Genomic DNA, 16,651 nt, shown 5'->3' on the forward strand with positions numbered 1-16,651 from the left:
TCGCAGCATCAGAGCGAGTTCTGAGACTAAAAGTCAGGATGTTGAAGTTTGATTTTCATGTTGTGCCAGTTCATGTGAGGAATCCTTATATTGCTGCTTAAAAGCCTGACAGTGTAACGTTCACCTCTGCACATATGCACAGTATGTGCTGTGTAATAATAATAATACACTTTAAGGAATTGTAAAGCAAATTGCAGCATTTTCCCTTTGGTCCAGTCAGCTTCCATTGCCCATCACAAGAATCACAACTCCTACAGTTTTGGTCAGATTTTACATTTGCACACAGTGATCACCCCAAATCTGCTCAAGCCCACAGCTCTCATTTAATGGCACTAACTTATGAACTGGACTACATCATGTTCTGCTTTTAAATTCAGCACAGGTAGAACTAAAATCAGTATGTAGTGACTGTAAATAAGTTATGGCCTGACATAACAAACCCAATTAAAAAACAAGTAACTGTGTTATTTTTTAAATTCGTCCTGCAGGTGCTCCATCCATCGAGCTGAAGGAGTTCATGGAGGTGGAGCAGGGCTCCGACATTAGCATTGTGGCCAAAATCCGGGGCTGTCCGTTCCCCACGCTCACCTGGTACAAGGCTCCGCCCCACAAGTCTGACGACAAGGTGGAGGTTCAGTACGACGAGCACATAAACAAGATTGTGTCGGACGACAGCTGCACGCTGCTCATCCAGCAGGGCAAACGTCCCGACACCGGCCTGTACACACTGGTAGCTTCCAACAGCCTCGGCAAGGCCTCCAAGGAGATGAGGCTCAACGTGCTTGGTACAAACACACGAAACACACTGCAAGGATTCCTACAGACTCGAATAATGTCAGATTTATTTCAACCAAGTTTTGGGTCGTTCCAAAATATTTGTTTGGTTAATAGTGTTTCTACTGTGATCAGCTGATCTATGAAGCAACTGTATTAAATACACAGATTTAATGTCTAAAATAGCTGATATGCACACAAAAGTCCATTTTTTTATTTTATATTTTATATTGTCGTTATCCAATGAGTCCATCTGGGCATCGGTCCATAAGATTTCGGTAGACTCCAAAACCATCAGGAGCTGAAACATGAAATTGGCACGTGTTCTTTACTCTTCATAGATGTGCAGCATGATATTCATATTCCTGGATATTTAGTATCTTTGTAACTTTGGCTGTTTTTAAGTGGAGTATAAACAACATGGAGGATTACAGGCTGCTAATGTTATGATAATATATGTTAATGATATGCAGCCTCTTTCTCATGCCTGATTGGCTTAGCCTAATCATGTGATCATATTGTGCTGTGTGGTTGGCTATACCTACTTGGCCATTATCAACTAAAATGGAGAAAGTGGGGATTCCCCATATCTATCAGCTGACCTCGGTCCCTGAACAGCTGGCAGCAGCTGATAGTGAGAACTTTCCAGTCTGTTTATAAGACCATCAGTTCGAGCCTGCAGCCTGATTGGTTAGCCTGTGATACAAACTTCTGATTGGCTGAGCATCGTCTAACATGTTGGTCAGAGATGACCCACGGCCATAAATAGTACAGACTATGACTCATCCAGGGGTCAAAGTTTAGGGCAAGGCCTCCAAATTAGAGCAGAATAGTTTAGCTGAAGGTAATCAGATGCCTCCTGAAGGGTTTCTGTTATGTAATGTTATCCTGACTTCTACATTTATTTTATATTTACATTAATGGAGGGAGGATATTCTCATCAGTGACTGGTCTTCTATTTTTAATGTTAAATATTAATTTTGATAACAGTCAATGTGGTGTTGGTATCAGAGATGAGGTGGCAAGTTCCTGATGTAAAAACAATTGGGGCAAACAATAATAATCTGTTAAAATACTTGTTTATCCTGTCACAAAAAAATTCTCTTGCTCATTTAAGTATCATAAAAAGGCTGCTTAAACAGGTCTGTGCAGTACTTCTATAAATTACTGGGATTACAGTTTCCACAACATTTCTTTAGTCGTGATATTTCTGTGCCTGCAGGTCGTCCTGGCCCTCCCTCTGCTCCCATTAAGTTTGAAGAGATCGGAGCTGAGAAGATCACCCTCTCCTGGCTGCCCCCGAAAGACGACGGTGGCTCCAAAGTCACAAACTACGTCATCTGGAGACGGGTGGCCAACAGAAAGACTTGGGTGCCTGTCACCAATGAGCCAAAAGAGCGGATCTGGACAGTGGAGAACCTGATGGAGGGACACGAGTACGTGTTCCGCATCATGGCACAGAACAAGTATGGGGTCGGAGAACCGCTGGACAGCGAGCCCGAGGTGGCCCGAAATTGCTACAGTGAGTTTAACCGTTTTCTCAGCAGGAAACAAAGCTATGAAAAACCTTCATTGTATCAATTTAAAGTAAGTCAAGTTCAAAGAAGCCTCTGTACTCATTTGTGCCAACTTCATATGTAGTATTAATAATAATAATAATAATTCTCACAGCTTCTGTTGCACTCTGATGCTAAAAACAACAGGAGGGTTTTCTAATAGAGTGTGAAGTTCATGAAAAATATCTAACAGAAATAAATCTTAGTCATTCTTAACCAATAATAGTGTTAAAAATGGGAGATTTTAAGAAGTCATATGAAGCAATGAAACAGCTCTTTAACTATCAAATCAATTGTTATTTAAAAGTGAAAGTAAGGATACAGAAACTAACAGACCGAAATGTGACCTGCTTCAGGTCTCTGGCCAGAAGTAAACCAACAATGCTGTGGTTATATTTTAATCTTCTACCGTTTGACGCTCTGCGCTCCTGCAGCTGTCCCTGGTCAGGTTGAGAAACCGACAGTTACCAGCATAACCATGGACTCCATGACCGTTAACTGGGAGGAACCCGAGGACGACGGAGGCTCCCCAATCACTGGCTACTGGCTGGAGCGCAAAGAGACAACTGGCAAACGCTGGACCCGCGTCACTCGTGACCCGATCCGTCCCATGGGCCTGGGCGAGACGTTCGTGGTGAGCGGACTCATCGAGGGATCCCAGTATCTGTTCAGAGTCTCTGCCATCAATGCCGCAGGGCCCGGACTTGCCAGCCCTCCCACAGACCCCATCTTTGCCAGAGATCCTATCAGTAAGAATTACACTCTGAATTCACAATAACTCACATAAGTTTTAAATACACAATGCTAACCATCTCTCTGTCCCTTCCTGCAGCCCCACCCTCTCCTCCAACCCCAAAGGTTTCTGACTGGACAAAGTCTACAGTGGACCTGGAGTGGATCCCTCCTCTAAAGGATGGAGGCTCCAAGATCCTCGGCTATTGGGTAGAGCACAAAGAGGAGGGCACTGAAGCCTGGGTCAAGGTAAAACAGTCCTACAAAACAAAATTCAGATAACTTTAATGTTCACTGACTGGCACATCTGTGATGAGCGCAAATGGCAGAAGCCAAATAATGTCTTGAGGTTGTATAAACTGTACCTCCTTAGCAAGCACGAAGCCTTAGTGTTCTGATCGAACCAACCATTTAAAGATTCATCTTTCTATTATGTTTGTGTTTATCAGGCCAAGGACACTGAAATCCGTGGCACCCGGTTTGTGATCGCTGGTCTGAAGACCGGTGGTCAGTACAGGTTCAGAGTGATTGCCTTCAATGCTGCCGGTAACAGTGAACCAGGAGAAGTCCCAGAGGTGCTTGAGGTCAATGACAGAATTGGTAAGTTGGTCTGCTAACCTTAGCCAAAATTCTCTACCTTACCTTAAAAAAACAGTACTGAGTCCTTTTGAAACAGACCATTGAGTTTCTTCCTTCCAGTTGCTCCTGAGGTTGATTTGGATGCCTCTGTGAAGGAGAGAATGGTGGTCCATGCTGGTGGTGTGATCCGAATCATCGCCTATGTGTCAGGCCAGCCAACGCCTGACGTGACCTGGAGCAGAGATGGAGCTGCACTGCCTCCTGAGGCTAAAGTGGAGACGACAGCCATCAGCTCATCTCTTGTCATCAAACCTTGCATCAGGAAACACCTTGGTGTGTACAGCTTAACCGTCAAAAATGCTGGAGGAGAGAAGACAAAGAAAGTCACGGTGGAAGTTCTGGGTAAGATGCTGTTTTCAGAAAAACAGACTTGTTAGACATTTAAAACCCACAAAAATCATATTTCTTTTTATTAAATTTGGTTGTGTCCTTCTCAGATGTCCCTGGGCCAGTAGGCATCCCCTTAGTTGCAGAGAACCTAAGCAGTGACTCCTGCAAGATCAACTGGTTCTTCCCTGAGAACGATGGTGGTTCACCCATAAGCAACTTCATTATTGAGAAACGTGAGGCAGAGCGCAAGTCCTGGACCTCACTGTCCTACACCGCCAGCAGACAAAACGCTGTGGCTCATGATCTCACGCCTGGAAAGGGCTACTTCTTCAGAGTGGCTGCAGAGAACGCCATTGGTATCGGACCCTTCGTGGAGACTGCAGCTGAACTCATCATCAGGGAACCAATCAGTGAGTTGACCACTAGACTCTGGAGGTCTGAAAGTTGATATTAAGTAACAAAGGTTATTGGATTCACCCTAGATTGGAAATCTAAAAGACGTTAATCGCTGAGTTTCTGTCTTAGATGCGAATAATGATTGTGTGTCTGTTTCTTTTAGGTGTACCAGACCGTCCAGAGGAGCTGGAGGTCACCAAGGTCACCAAAGATTTGATCAGTGTCACCTGGAAGGCACCCAAGTATGACGGAGGCTCAGAGATCATTATGTACATCCTGGAGGCACGCATGATTGGCAAAGACAAATTCACTAGACTGACAAAGGAGATGCTGATGGACATGAAATACACCTATGATGGCTTGAGGGAGGGTGACACCTATGAGTTCAGGGTCATTGCTGTCAATGAGGTCGGTCCCAGCAAACCATCTTTCTGCACCAAACCAATCACCTGCAAGGATGAGCTGGGTGAGCTGCTTTCCATTATTGAATTAGCTTCTTTATGGGCAGTGACTAGAGTTCAGTTAAACACGCCAGTGTCATCAGCAAAAAATAAGAATAAAATAGAGAAAATTTATCAACTCAGCGAATAATTTCTACGAGGAACAACACAAGCTCTAAAATAGAACCCTCTGAGACGCCATGATTATTTCCCACCATTTCTTTTCTTAATGATTCACAGATTTCCTCCATTAGGCAATATTGTTTGTTCCAAAAGAACAGTCATGGTGAAAACAAAGTTCACCCTCTTTTAATTCAAAGGTTTTACATATCCGGGCATAATAAAAATCATTTAGTGCTACCAGGTCTTAGTACTTGGTAAATACAACCTGAGGTGAACAGTAGACATAAAATCCAATCCACTAAGCCAAAATGCAGAGGTAGTTTTTATTAAACAAATAATGACACAGTATAACATGTCATGTTTTCTTCATCTGAAGATCTGTTTACCTAATTTTAAGGCCTTCTAAGGACCAGCTGATTTTTATTATATCATCATACATAAAACCTTAGACTGGAACGAGGGAGTTCTTTCCTTTGTACTATGACGGCATACCCCAAGTACATTCATCATTATTCAAAGTAGTGACAATTTGTTGTCAGCATCACATGGATTGCAAAATATTCATTAGAAAAAGTGCAAACAAGAAAGAAGAATAAACGTTTACTTTTGAATCAAATGAGAGAATCTTTATTTACCAGAGTCTACAGGTGGCTTATTTCTTACTCTCACAATCACTACTCTGCACAATCAGACAAAATAGTAAAAGTAGAAACACCAAGAGCATCCTAAGTGTCTTACATAATCTGACATTGTTGTTACAGAGCCTCCTACCATTGAGTTGGACTTCCGAGATAAGATCATCATCCGTGTGGGAGAGAGCTGCCTGCTGCAGGGCCGCTACACTGGCAAACCTTCTCCTTCCATCACGTGGTATCGTGATGACAAGGAGCTTAAAGCCGACAAACACATCATGTTCCAGAACACGCTAACCACCATGTCGCTGGGCCTGATGAAGGCAGAGCGTGAACATAGCGGCAGATACGTGGTGGTCGTAGAGAACAGCAGTGGATCCAGGAAGGGACTCTGCAACATCACGGTTGTCGGTATGTAAACAAAGATCTCAAAAAGATGGAGCAGCAAAATAATTGACTTAAATTACTTTACCGTATTTTGTGGACCATAAGGGACACTGTATTATAAGGTGCAGTATCAATGAACGGGTCTATTTTCATACATAAGGCGCATGATGAAACATATGTAGAGCAAAACAAAAGCGTCAGGTAAGTCAAATTTTTTCAACTCATTCACAATAACTCAGAATATTGTTCAATTGTAACAAATACAGAAAAATACCCTCACATTTTAAATCATTCATCTTCCACAAATCCATCAAATTCCTCATCTTCAGTGTCTGAGTTGAACAGTTGGGTGATTTCAGCATCAAGCATGTTCCCTCTCATCATTATCCGAGTCAGTCTCGTTGTTACTGTTTTGTTTTGGTTGCGTCACACAGCAACCATTTAATTGTTAATAAAAGGGCAACTTTTGCTGGCAATCTCTCGCCAGCTTCTTCAACGTCTTACCAGATGCTACAATATATTCTTTATTAATGAGGGTAAGAACAAGTCATTTCTTCATTTTATATATAAGCCCTTCATAAATCCTGTGCACCTGTCTATTTACGATATAAGCAAAGAAAAAACATTTTAAAAAAAAGGGTAATGCTTTCTTTTACGGCACGCCCTCGGTAACTACGCATATTTTACAGGGATTTACCCTGTAAGTAAATTTAAGTTCTGTGTAATTTCCAGGACTAAGGCCGTACTATTTTGACTAAGACTGTACTACTTTGAATACAGAATTACAGTCTTAGTCAAAATAGTACGGCCTTAGTCCTGGAAATTACACAGAACTTAAATTTACTTACAGGGTAAATCCCTGTAAAATATACGTAGTTCTAAATATACATAGTTAGGGTGGGCCGTAAAAGAAAGCGTTACCAAAAAAAGGAAATCCCTTTTTGACACAACACCGGAAACCTGAGAACTCACCGTGTTTTGTGTACATACAGCGCTCGTACTGCATCCCTTCATATGCTGGGGCATCACCCGGACCTCTCTTTGACACTGAGGGGGACAGCATACACACCCCCGGACCTCGATTCATCCTTTAGTGACTTCTAGCAACTTTTGAGACAGCCCACAGCGAGTTTTGTTAGACAAAAGTTGGCAACAGTGCCGGCCGCCGATCGCCAGGTGATGCACAAATATCTGGGCCAGCATGGATGAAAATAGGCCAAATCCATTGCAATGGTGCAGTGGGTCGGCCATCGGCAGCGGTCAACTATTTGAAAAGCGCACACTGAGTGTTAGCCCCCTCCCCCCTGTTGTACGTTTTGTACACTCTGGAAAATGTCGATATTTGTGAAGCGTCCCTTACCAAAGTTGCACTAAAACATTTTGACAGATTTTTGAGCGCAGTGTACCACATAAAATTGGTTCAAGGTCAGTGAGTGCAACAAGAATTCATACATAAGGCGCACTGCCGATTTTTGAGAAAATTTAAGGATTTTAAGTGCGCCTTATAGTACGAAAAATACGGTACTTAAATTTACTGTTTTGAGATGAAGCAGATTGGCACACAGTCCTTCTAAGTAATGCAGGGAATGGGTGTCTTTTCTTTCTGCCCTCCAGACCGTCCGACTCCTCCTGTTGGCCCAGTGGTGTTTGATGAGGTTCACAGGGAATACATGGTGATCTCGTGGAAGCCTCCCATAGATAGTGGTGGTATTAATGTCTCTAATTATATAATTGAGAAAAGAGACGTCAACAGAGACACCTGGACTACGGTAACATCTGCCACAACCAAGACCACATGCAAAGTAGGTTGAGCTGCGTCTGGTAATGTTTTCCAAAGGATTTGCTGCAGTTCAGAGATGCTTACATGTTGTTGTTGTTGTTGTTGTTGTTTTCTTCTCCCAGATCCCCAAGCTAACAGAGGGCAGGGAGTACATAATGAGAATCTCTGCTGAGAACATGTATGGGATCAGCGACCCTCTGGAGTCTGAGGAGATGAGAGCCAAAGATCTCTTCAGTACGTTCTTACTGTGCTGAGATGTATTAATTTTTTTCTGTGTTCCAGCTTTGGATGCTTTACAAATTGCCCATCAGAAAAAAAACTTTATTTGTAACTGTTCAGGAAAATATTTATTTTGTTCTCAAGGCAACAATAAATATCAATTATTTTATTGAATAGAGTTGTAGTTATTTTTCTTTGATTAGAAAACAGCTCTACTTACTGGAAAGACTTCCTTCCATAAATATATTTTTTACCACTTTCCTGCAGGAGTCCCCGAGGCCCCGGAAATGCCAACAGTCAGGGAGGTGTACGCCACCAATGCTCTAGTGCTGTGGACCCGACCTCGTGATGGTGGAAAGCCCATCACTAACTACATCCTGGAGAAAAAAGAGACCACAGCCAAGAGGTGGTCCAGAGTCACCAGAGACCACCTGTACCCAGCCACTCAGTACCGAGTCCAGGATCTATTAGAGGGCTGCGAGTATGAATTCAGGGTGATGGCTGAGAACGAGCTAGGAATCGGAGATCCCAGTGTCCCCTCCAAGCCCATACTTGCCAAGGATCCCATTGGTTAGTGTTTCAAGGGCATTAAAATATTTCCAAAAACAGTACAAAACCAAGGTGTTCCTTGGGCATAAAAGTGCCTTCTGTATAGCTAAATTAAAAAATATTTTAGGCGTCCATCTTTTCTACTAGGATTAAGAAAGCGTTTCAGATTTTTTTTATTGCTCATATAAAGAACTTTCCTCTTTTGCTCCCAGTGCAACCCAGCCCTCCTGTGACCCCTGAGATCTACGATAAGACCAAGGACTCTGTCAGTCTGAAGTGGAAGCTGCCACGCCACGATGGGAGGGGACGTATCTTTGGATACCTTGTCGAATACCAGAAGCCTGGTGCCATAGAGTGGATTCAAGCCAACGAAACCCCAGAGCAGTGCCCTGACCTCCACTATGTGGTGACGGGGCTGATTGAAGGACAGGAGTACAACTTCAGGATTTTCACTGTCAATGCTGCCGGCAAATCGGATCCTGCCTATGTCAAAGACACCATTACAGTCCACGACAGACTCGGTAATAGAATCAGTTACACTTGTTTTTTGTGTTTGAACAGCTATTTTTCTAATACATAAACAAAAAACAAAAAGAAAACAAAGATTCAAAAACAAATGACAAACCAGCACTAAAAGATTTTTAATTTTAGCTACTATTTGTCCACACATTATACCACAAAATTTAAGTACAGTTAGTGGTCTCTGAACAGCAAAAAAAATTTCTCTATATATATTTTTCCATTTTCCTCCACAGAGGAACCAGAGTTGCTGCTGGATGCCAACATGGCACGAGACCACCTGGCCATGCTGGGCACTGATATCACCCTGAGTGCCTCCGTCAAAGGTGTGCCAACACCTACCGTCAGCTGGAAGAAGAACGATGGAGACGTTCCTGCTCACATCACTGTTGCTGTTACCGCCACTGGCAGTAAAGTCTTCATTCCCAAGTGTGTCCGTGCAGACTCTGGGAACTACACCATCACTGCTGAGAATGCTGCTGGAAAGAAGTCAGCAACCGTTGCAGTACTTGTGCTGAGTAAGTAAATTTTCCTCTAACACAATGACTTATTGAGTTCAGACTATATTTCAGTTTTACTGGACCACACATTTTTGTTTCCAATAGACAAGCCTTCACCTCCCAGGGACTTAGTGATCTCTGATGTGACCAGTGAGTCCGCCTACCTGACATGGAAGGCTCCAGAGGACAATGGTGGTGCCGTTATCTCGCATTATATTGTGCAGAAGAAGGATGTGGCTGCGGAGCAGTGGGTGCCCGTTGCTGCAGCCAATAAGAAACTGAGTCTGATGGCCATGTACCTGATGGAAGGAATCCAGTACTTGTTCAGGGTAGCAGCCGAGAATCAGTTTGGCAGGAGTGATTATGTTGTGACAAAAACACCCATCAAGGCTGTTGATCCTCTGTGTAAGTGAACGTCATAACTGTATGATGTGGTCTACTTTTACATACTTACTTTAATAAAGATTCTTCAGCTATTTTTGTCAGTTGCATTGACAGTTGTATGCCATGCCATCTTTAAAACAGTAACTGTAAATATACACATTTGAAGTCCATCAATATAAAGCAATTAATTTGGTCTTTCCCGGATACATTTAGATCCTCCTGGCCCACCCAAAAACCTGCACCACACCGATGCAGAAAAGACAGAGGTTTGGTTGGCCTGGGAGTGGCCTGACCGCACTGGCGGAAGTGAAGTTACTGGCTTTATTGTGGAGCACCAGGAAGAGGGTCAGACTGACTGGGTCACCTTCAAGACTGTGAGCAACAATCACACCCATGTCACAGGTCTGGAGGAGGGCAAGACTTACCGCTTCAGGGTCAAAGCTCAGAATGCCATTGGCGTGAGCCGCCCGGACACCAGTGTCCCTGTCACATGTCAGGAGAAAACATGTAAGACACATAATTATATGAGGCTGTTTTTTTCATTGTAAATGCTTCTCATGTTCTTATCAACAGGCTGAAATAATCCTAATATTTTTGCTGTGTTACTCCCTTTCAGTGGCACCTACTATTGAAGTTGATGTAAAGCTGATTGAGGGTCTTGTTGTTAAAGCTGGCAGTACTATTGCTCTTCCAGCCAAGATGACAGGCATTCCTCTTCCCACTGCTAAATGGATGACTGATGGCAAGGAGATCCCATCTGAGGGCCGCTATCACATTCAGACTGCTGAATCCACAACCACCCTCAGTATCCCTGAATGCCAGAGAGCAGACACTGGGGAGTACCTACTCACTGTGTCAAATCCTGCAGGCAGCAAAACTGTTGCCCTTCATGTAACCGTGCTGGATCTTCCAGGTCCACCTATCGGACCCATTAATATCTTGGAAGTCACCCCTGATTACATGATGATCCAATGGAGAGCCCCAAAGGATGATGGTGGCACACCTATCATCAGCTATGTGGTGGAAAAGAAGGATGTGAAAAAACCGTGGGAGCCTTGGTCTGTGGTTAGCTCCAGTGGCACAGTCACCAGAGCCAAGGTGTCCAGGCTGGAGAAGGGCCGCGAGTACATTGTCCGTGTGCGTGCGGAGAACAAGATTGGTATTGGTGCTCCACTCGAGAGTCCTCCGACTATTGCCAAACACATGTTCAACCCTCCTGGCCCACCAGGCCCACCGGAGTGTTCTGATATCACAGAGAATGCTGTAACGGTGTCGTGGAGCCTGCCTGACTATGATGGAGGAAGTCCTATCAGCGGCTATGTGGTTGAACGCAGAGAAATGACAGGAAAGTGGATCCGTGTCAACAAAACACCTGTTCTGGACCTCAGATACAGAGTCTCTGGCCTATTTGAAGGCAACACTTATGAGTTCAGAGTGTTTGCAGAAAACATTGCTGGTATCAGTGAGCCATCTCTTTCCTCTGATCCCATTAAGGCTACCCGGGCCATCACCAAACCTGGCCCTCCTGGTAATCCTAAACTGAAGGACTGGAGTAAGTCCCATGCTGACATCTGCTGGACCAAGCCTACCAGAGATGGAGGCAGTCCCATTCTGGGGTATGTAATTGAGGCTCAGAAGTCAGGAAGTGCCCAGTGGGACAGAATCAACAAAGACCTCGTCAAGATATGTGCCTACAGAGTGCCAGGCCTCATTGAAGGACTGGAGTACAGAATACGCATCAGAGCCACCAATAAGGTTGGAGACAGTGAACCCAGGGAGCTGCCTCAGACTGTCTTGGCAAAGGACATCCTGGTACCACCTGAAGTAGTTGTTGACGTGTCCTGCCGTGACTCTGTGACAGTCAGAGCAGGACAGATCATCAGTTTGATCACTAGAGTCAAAGGCAGACCGGATCCAGAGATCACATGGACCAAGGATGCCAGAGCTTTGTCCAGGGATAAGCGCACAGAGGTGAACAACAACTACCCACTGTGTGAACTGGTCATCAATGATGCAATCAGATCAGACTATGGTAAATATGCTATTGTAGCTAAGAACAGCAGTGGGCAGGCACAGGCTACCATTCTTGTCAATGTCCTAGACACACCAGGAGCTTGTCAGAATCTAAAAGTGGCTTATGTGACCAAGAAATCCTGCATGGTGTCCTGGGAGAACCCTGAAGACAATGGAGGAACTGAGATCACTCAGTACATTATTGAGTGTCGTCAGCCTAGCCAGAGGGGATGGACAGTCGTTTCCAGTGACTGCACCAAGCGCCTGATAAAGGCTCCTCTTACAGAGGGTTGTGAATATTTCTTCCGGGTCAGTGCAGAGAACAAGATTGGAACTGGTCCGCCTACTGAGACCAAGACACCTGTATTGGCAGTTGATCCCATTGAGAAACCTGGTGAACCCATTGACTTCCATATATTTGAGATAGGCAAGACCTTCTGTTTTCTCAAGTGGAAGAAGCCAGACTATGATGGTGGTAGCCGTAACCTGGGTTATCATATTGAAAAGAAACCAAAGGAGGCTGATGAGTGGGAGAGGCTTCACAAGGGTGCCATCAAGGAAACTTACTTCATGGCTGACAGATGTATTGAAAACCAGATATACCAGTTTAGAGTTCAGACTAAGAATGAGGGAGGTGAAAGCAACTGGGTTACCACAGCTGAAGTCATGGTTAAGGAACAGCTAGTGGTGCCTGAGATCAAGATTAAACTGGATGCAGCCCTTGTAGTAAAAGCAGGAGACTCCATTCCTATAGAGGCAACAGTGATGGGCAAACCCCAGCCTGATATCAAATGGACCAAGGATGAAAGTGCAGAGGAGATGAAGAAGGGTCCCAGGCTTCAGATCGAAAGTGGTGCAGACTTCTCTAAACTTCTCCTTACTGGAGCCAGGCGCACTGACAGCGGCAAATATATTGTTACAGCTTCGAACAATGCAGGAACCTGTTCTGCTCATGCTAAGGTCGTTGTGCTGGATAGACCTGGCCCCATCAGGGATCTCAAGGTGTCTGGTATCACCACTGACAGGTGCCATCTGGCCTGGGAAGTCCCAGAGGATGATGGCGGCTGTGATATCTACAACTACATAATTGAGAAATGTGAGACCAAGAGGGGAGTCTGGTCTGTCCACTCCAATGCTGTCATCACCAACAAAGCTAAAATCACCCGTCTTATTGAGGGTAATGAGTATATGTTCAGAGTTAGAGCTGAAAATAAGATGGGTCCTGGACCAGCTGTACAGAGTGATGCCATTGTTGCTGGAACCCAGTTCAGTGTGCCTGGTGCTCCAGATGCACCTGAGGTCACCAAGATCGCCAGGGAGGAGATGACTGTTCAGTGGTCAGAGCCAGAGAAGGATGGTGGAAAGCCAATCACAGGATATCTGCTGGAGAAGACAGAGGAGCATGCAGTTAGGTGGACTCCTGTCAACAAGGATCCAATTCCTGCGACTCGTTTCACAGTTACTGGACTCCTTCCCCTTCATGATTACCAATACAGAGTTAAGGCAGTGAATGAAATTGGCATTGGCAGCCCAAGCAAGGCTTCACGTGCAATCACTGCTAAGGATGCAGTTGGTATGTTACTAATAATAACGTTTACATTGTGTTAATACTGTTACTCTGGATAAACTCAGTGTCTTCACACACCTTTTATATCTTATTACAGAGCCTCCTGCACCTCCTACTAACTTGAAGGTTTTGGACAGCACCAAGTCTTCGGTCACCTTGGGCTGGACCAAGCCTGTGTCTGATGGGGGAGCTCCCATCATTGGTTATGTTGTGGAGATGAGGGCACAGGGAACTGCTAAGAAAGGAGATGATGGCTGGAAGAGGTGCAACGTGGCAGCTCAATTGATTACGTGCGAGTTCACAGTCACAAGTTTGGATGAGAACCTTGTGTATGAATTCAGAGTGTCAGCTCAGAACCAGGTGGGCATGAGCCTGCCATGCAACCTGGAGGGGGCTGTGATTCCCAGGGAGATTCTAGGTGAGGAAGAAATTGAATTGTATTTCATTTTGAGGGTAACAGACAACTTTTTTAGACTTCAGTACTGTGCATTTACATTAAAATCTATTCTGTGCTTGCTATTACAAGATAACCCCTGCACTGTTACTCTTCCAACAGAGGCACCTGAGATTGACATGGATGCCAACCTGAAGCAAGGACTGACAGTGAGAGCTGGTTGTCCCATCAGATTATATGCCACCATCAGAGGCAGACCGCCTCCAAAGGTCATTTGGAGGAGGATGGGTATTGATAATGTGGTCAGGAAGGGTAAAGTTGACATCATTGACACGATGACCTTCCTGGTCATTCCTGACAGCACGCGTGACGACTCTGGGAAATACTGCCTGACTCTGCAGAGTCCTGCTGGAGAGAAAGCTGTGTTTGTCAATGTTAAGGTTCTGGGTAAGTCCTGGTCTTTCAGCAATTCATGCTGCCACCATACAGTTTACTAAAAAAGTGCTTTTTTTTGTTTTGGTAAAGTCATAAAGTAATCCAAATGTCATCCTTTGTTTTTCACAATAGACACTCCTGGACCTGTGATTAATCTTGAAGCTACAGACGTCAGACAGACATCGGTCATGCTGTCTTGGAGCCCTCCAGAGAACAATGGTGGCAGTGACATCACGCACTACATTGTGGAGAAGCGTGAGATTGACCGCAAGACATGGGCAACTGTCAAGGCTGAAGTAGAGTTGGATAAGATCCCTTTTAAAGTTGGCGGTCTGATACCAGGCACAGAGTACTACTTCAGAATCACAGCCGTCAATCAGTATGGTTCTGGGGTTCCCAAAGTGACGCCCACCTCTTACCTGGCCTCTGATCCTGTCAGTACGTATCACGTCTTAATCATAACAGCGCAGACAGCTCAGGCACAGCTTATAGCTACTCATTACACTCACATATCTTTTTTCATCAGTCCTTACAAACAACTGAACATAACTATGTTTATTTTCTTTTTGAAGGCAAGCCAGATCCTTGTCAGAAAATCGAAGTTCTAGAAATCACTAAGAACAGTGCGCTGGTCGGCTGGGTGAAGCCTGCACGGGATGGTGGTGCCAAGATCGATGGCTATGTAATTGAATACATTGAGGTCAAACCTCCTCCAGCCCCACCAGCACCTGTGGAGGTTTGTTATGTTATCAAACTGACTCTTATTTTTAAAAAATTGTACAATCAATTGTCAAATACATTTTAAATTGAAAAAATCTTTTGCTGTGTGAAATTGTTTTGATATACAGTACATATTAGAAAAACAAACCTTACTGGTTTTCACAAGAACATATTCTCTTATATGGTTTTTCAACTCATGAATTCTACAATTTACCACAGGTTCCTGAAGGAGAGGAAGCTCCTCCACCACCTCCACCACCACCAGTGGTAGAGGAGGAAGACAAGCCAGAACCTGAAAAGGAAGTGTGGAACGCTTATACCACAGTTAAAGGTTTGACAGTCAACGTCAGCGGACTAAAGGAGGGCAAGAGGTACAAGTTTAAAGTGGCTGCCAAAAACATCATGGGCCTCAGCTTGTTCACTGAAACCAGGGAACCAGTCGAGATCAAGGAACAGATGTGTAAGTTGTTGTGTCGGATTACAAAGACATCTTTAAACAATAGTTTTATTGATAGTTTGTTATATTGTGGTTATTTGTGTCACAATCAGGAATATTTAGAAATATTCAACATCATCCATTTTTTTAACTGCTTGTTCAATTCAGGCTGAGGGATGAGGCACAGAAATACCTAGGACTGCTTTCTTTCTTATATTTACTACTTCTAGGCTGAACTATTGTAATTCATTATTATCAGGCTGTCCTAAAAGCTCCCTGAAAAGCCTTCAGCTGATCCAAAATGCTGCAGCTAGAGTACTGACAGGGACTAGAAAGAGAGAGCAGATTTCTCCCATATTGTCCTCTCTTTATTGGCTCCCTGTTAAATCTAGAATAGAATTTAAAATCCTTCTCCTCACCTACAAGGTCTTGAATAATCAGGCCCCATCTTATCTCAAAGACCTCATAGTACCATATCAGCCCAACAGAGCACTTCGCTCTCAGACTGCTGGCTTCCTTGTGGTTCCTAGGATACTTAAGAGTAGAATGGGAGGCAGAGCCTTCAGCTTTCAGGCCCCTCTTCTGTGGAACCAGCATCCAGCTTGGATTCAGGAGACAGGATCTATACAGATCTATTCGCCAGAGGTGGCAAAAGTACTGACATTCTATACTTAAGTAGAAGTACAGATACTTGTGTTAAAAACTACTCTGGTAAAAGTCGAAGTACTGGTTCAACTTCTCTACTTAAGTAAAAGTAAAAAAGTACAGGCTCTGAAATGTACTCAAAGTAAGAAAGTAAAAGTAGTTCTTTGGAGGACGTTTCTACCTGCTATTTTTCTGTAAAGCTAACTGAACCTTATTATATATTATTGTAATAATATAAAATAATACATGAGAATACAAACGTTATTCCAATCTAAATTTTAATCCTAATGAATGCACTCAGCTTGAATCACAAACTGTTAAAGGGAATTTAAACACAGCTCTGTTCTCTGTGTCCTCCATAGTAGAGGGTGACTGTGTCTCCACCTAAACACCAACATGAGGATACTCAGGGGTTACAGTGGGATTCAGCAGGTGGAGGAACCCTAAGATCAGCTGTAGCAGCTCTGCATGGGGAGAAGAA

At 44.0% G+C, this 16,651-nt stretch overlaps 1 protein-coding gene across 1 annotated transcript in view; it reads left to right on the forward strand.

Moving 5' to 3' along the window:
• Positions 1-16,651, forward strand: part of ttn.1 (titin, tandem duplicate 1) — an 81,444-nt gene that overhangs the window by 5,128 nt on the left and 59,665 nt on the right. Inside the window, exons 14-35 of the mRNA XM_030758077.1 lie at positions 489-785; positions 1,997-2,296; positions 2,765-3,079; positions 3,163-3,311; positions 3,512-3,662; positions 3,762-4,043; positions 4,139-4,441; positions 4,591-4,893; positions 5,752-6,033; positions 7,624-7,811; positions 7,912-8,023; positions 8,276-8,578; positions 8,770-9,078; positions 9,313-9,594; positions 9,682-9,981; positions 10,174-10,467; positions 10,577-13,546; positions 13,638-13,958; positions 14,097-14,381; positions 14,502-14,807; positions 14,942-15,069; positions 15,366-15,549. Coding sequence (XP_030613937.1) covers positions 489-785; positions 1,997-2,296; positions 2,765-3,079; positions 3,163-3,311; positions 3,512-3,662; positions 3,762-4,043; positions 4,139-4,441; positions 4,591-4,893; positions 5,752-6,033; positions 7,624-7,811; positions 7,912-8,023; positions 8,276-8,578; positions 8,770-9,078; positions 9,313-9,594; positions 9,682-9,981; positions 10,174-10,467; positions 10,577-13,546; positions 13,638-13,958; positions 14,097-14,381; positions 14,502-14,807; positions 14,942-15,069; positions 15,366-15,549 — 8,364 coding nt within the window. The remainder of the gene's footprint in view (positions 1-488; positions 786-1,996; positions 2,297-2,764; positions 3,080-3,162; positions 3,312-3,511; positions 3,663-3,761; positions 4,044-4,138; positions 4,442-4,590; positions 4,894-5,751; positions 6,034-7,623; positions 7,812-7,911; positions 8,024-8,275; positions 8,579-8,769; positions 9,079-9,312; positions 9,595-9,681; positions 9,982-10,173; positions 10,468-10,576; positions 13,547-13,637; positions 13,959-14,096; positions 14,382-14,501; positions 14,808-14,941; positions 15,070-15,365; positions 15,550-16,651) is intronic.

The sequence above is a fragment of the Archocentrus centrarchus genome, chromosome 21 (assembly GCF_007364275.1).
Source record: "Archocentrus centrarchus isolate MPI-CPG fArcCen1 chromosome 21, fArcCen1, whole genome shotgun sequence".
Lineage (NCBI taxonomy): Eukaryota > Metazoa > Chordata > Actinopteri > Cichliformes > Cichlidae > Archocentrus > Archocentrus centrarchus.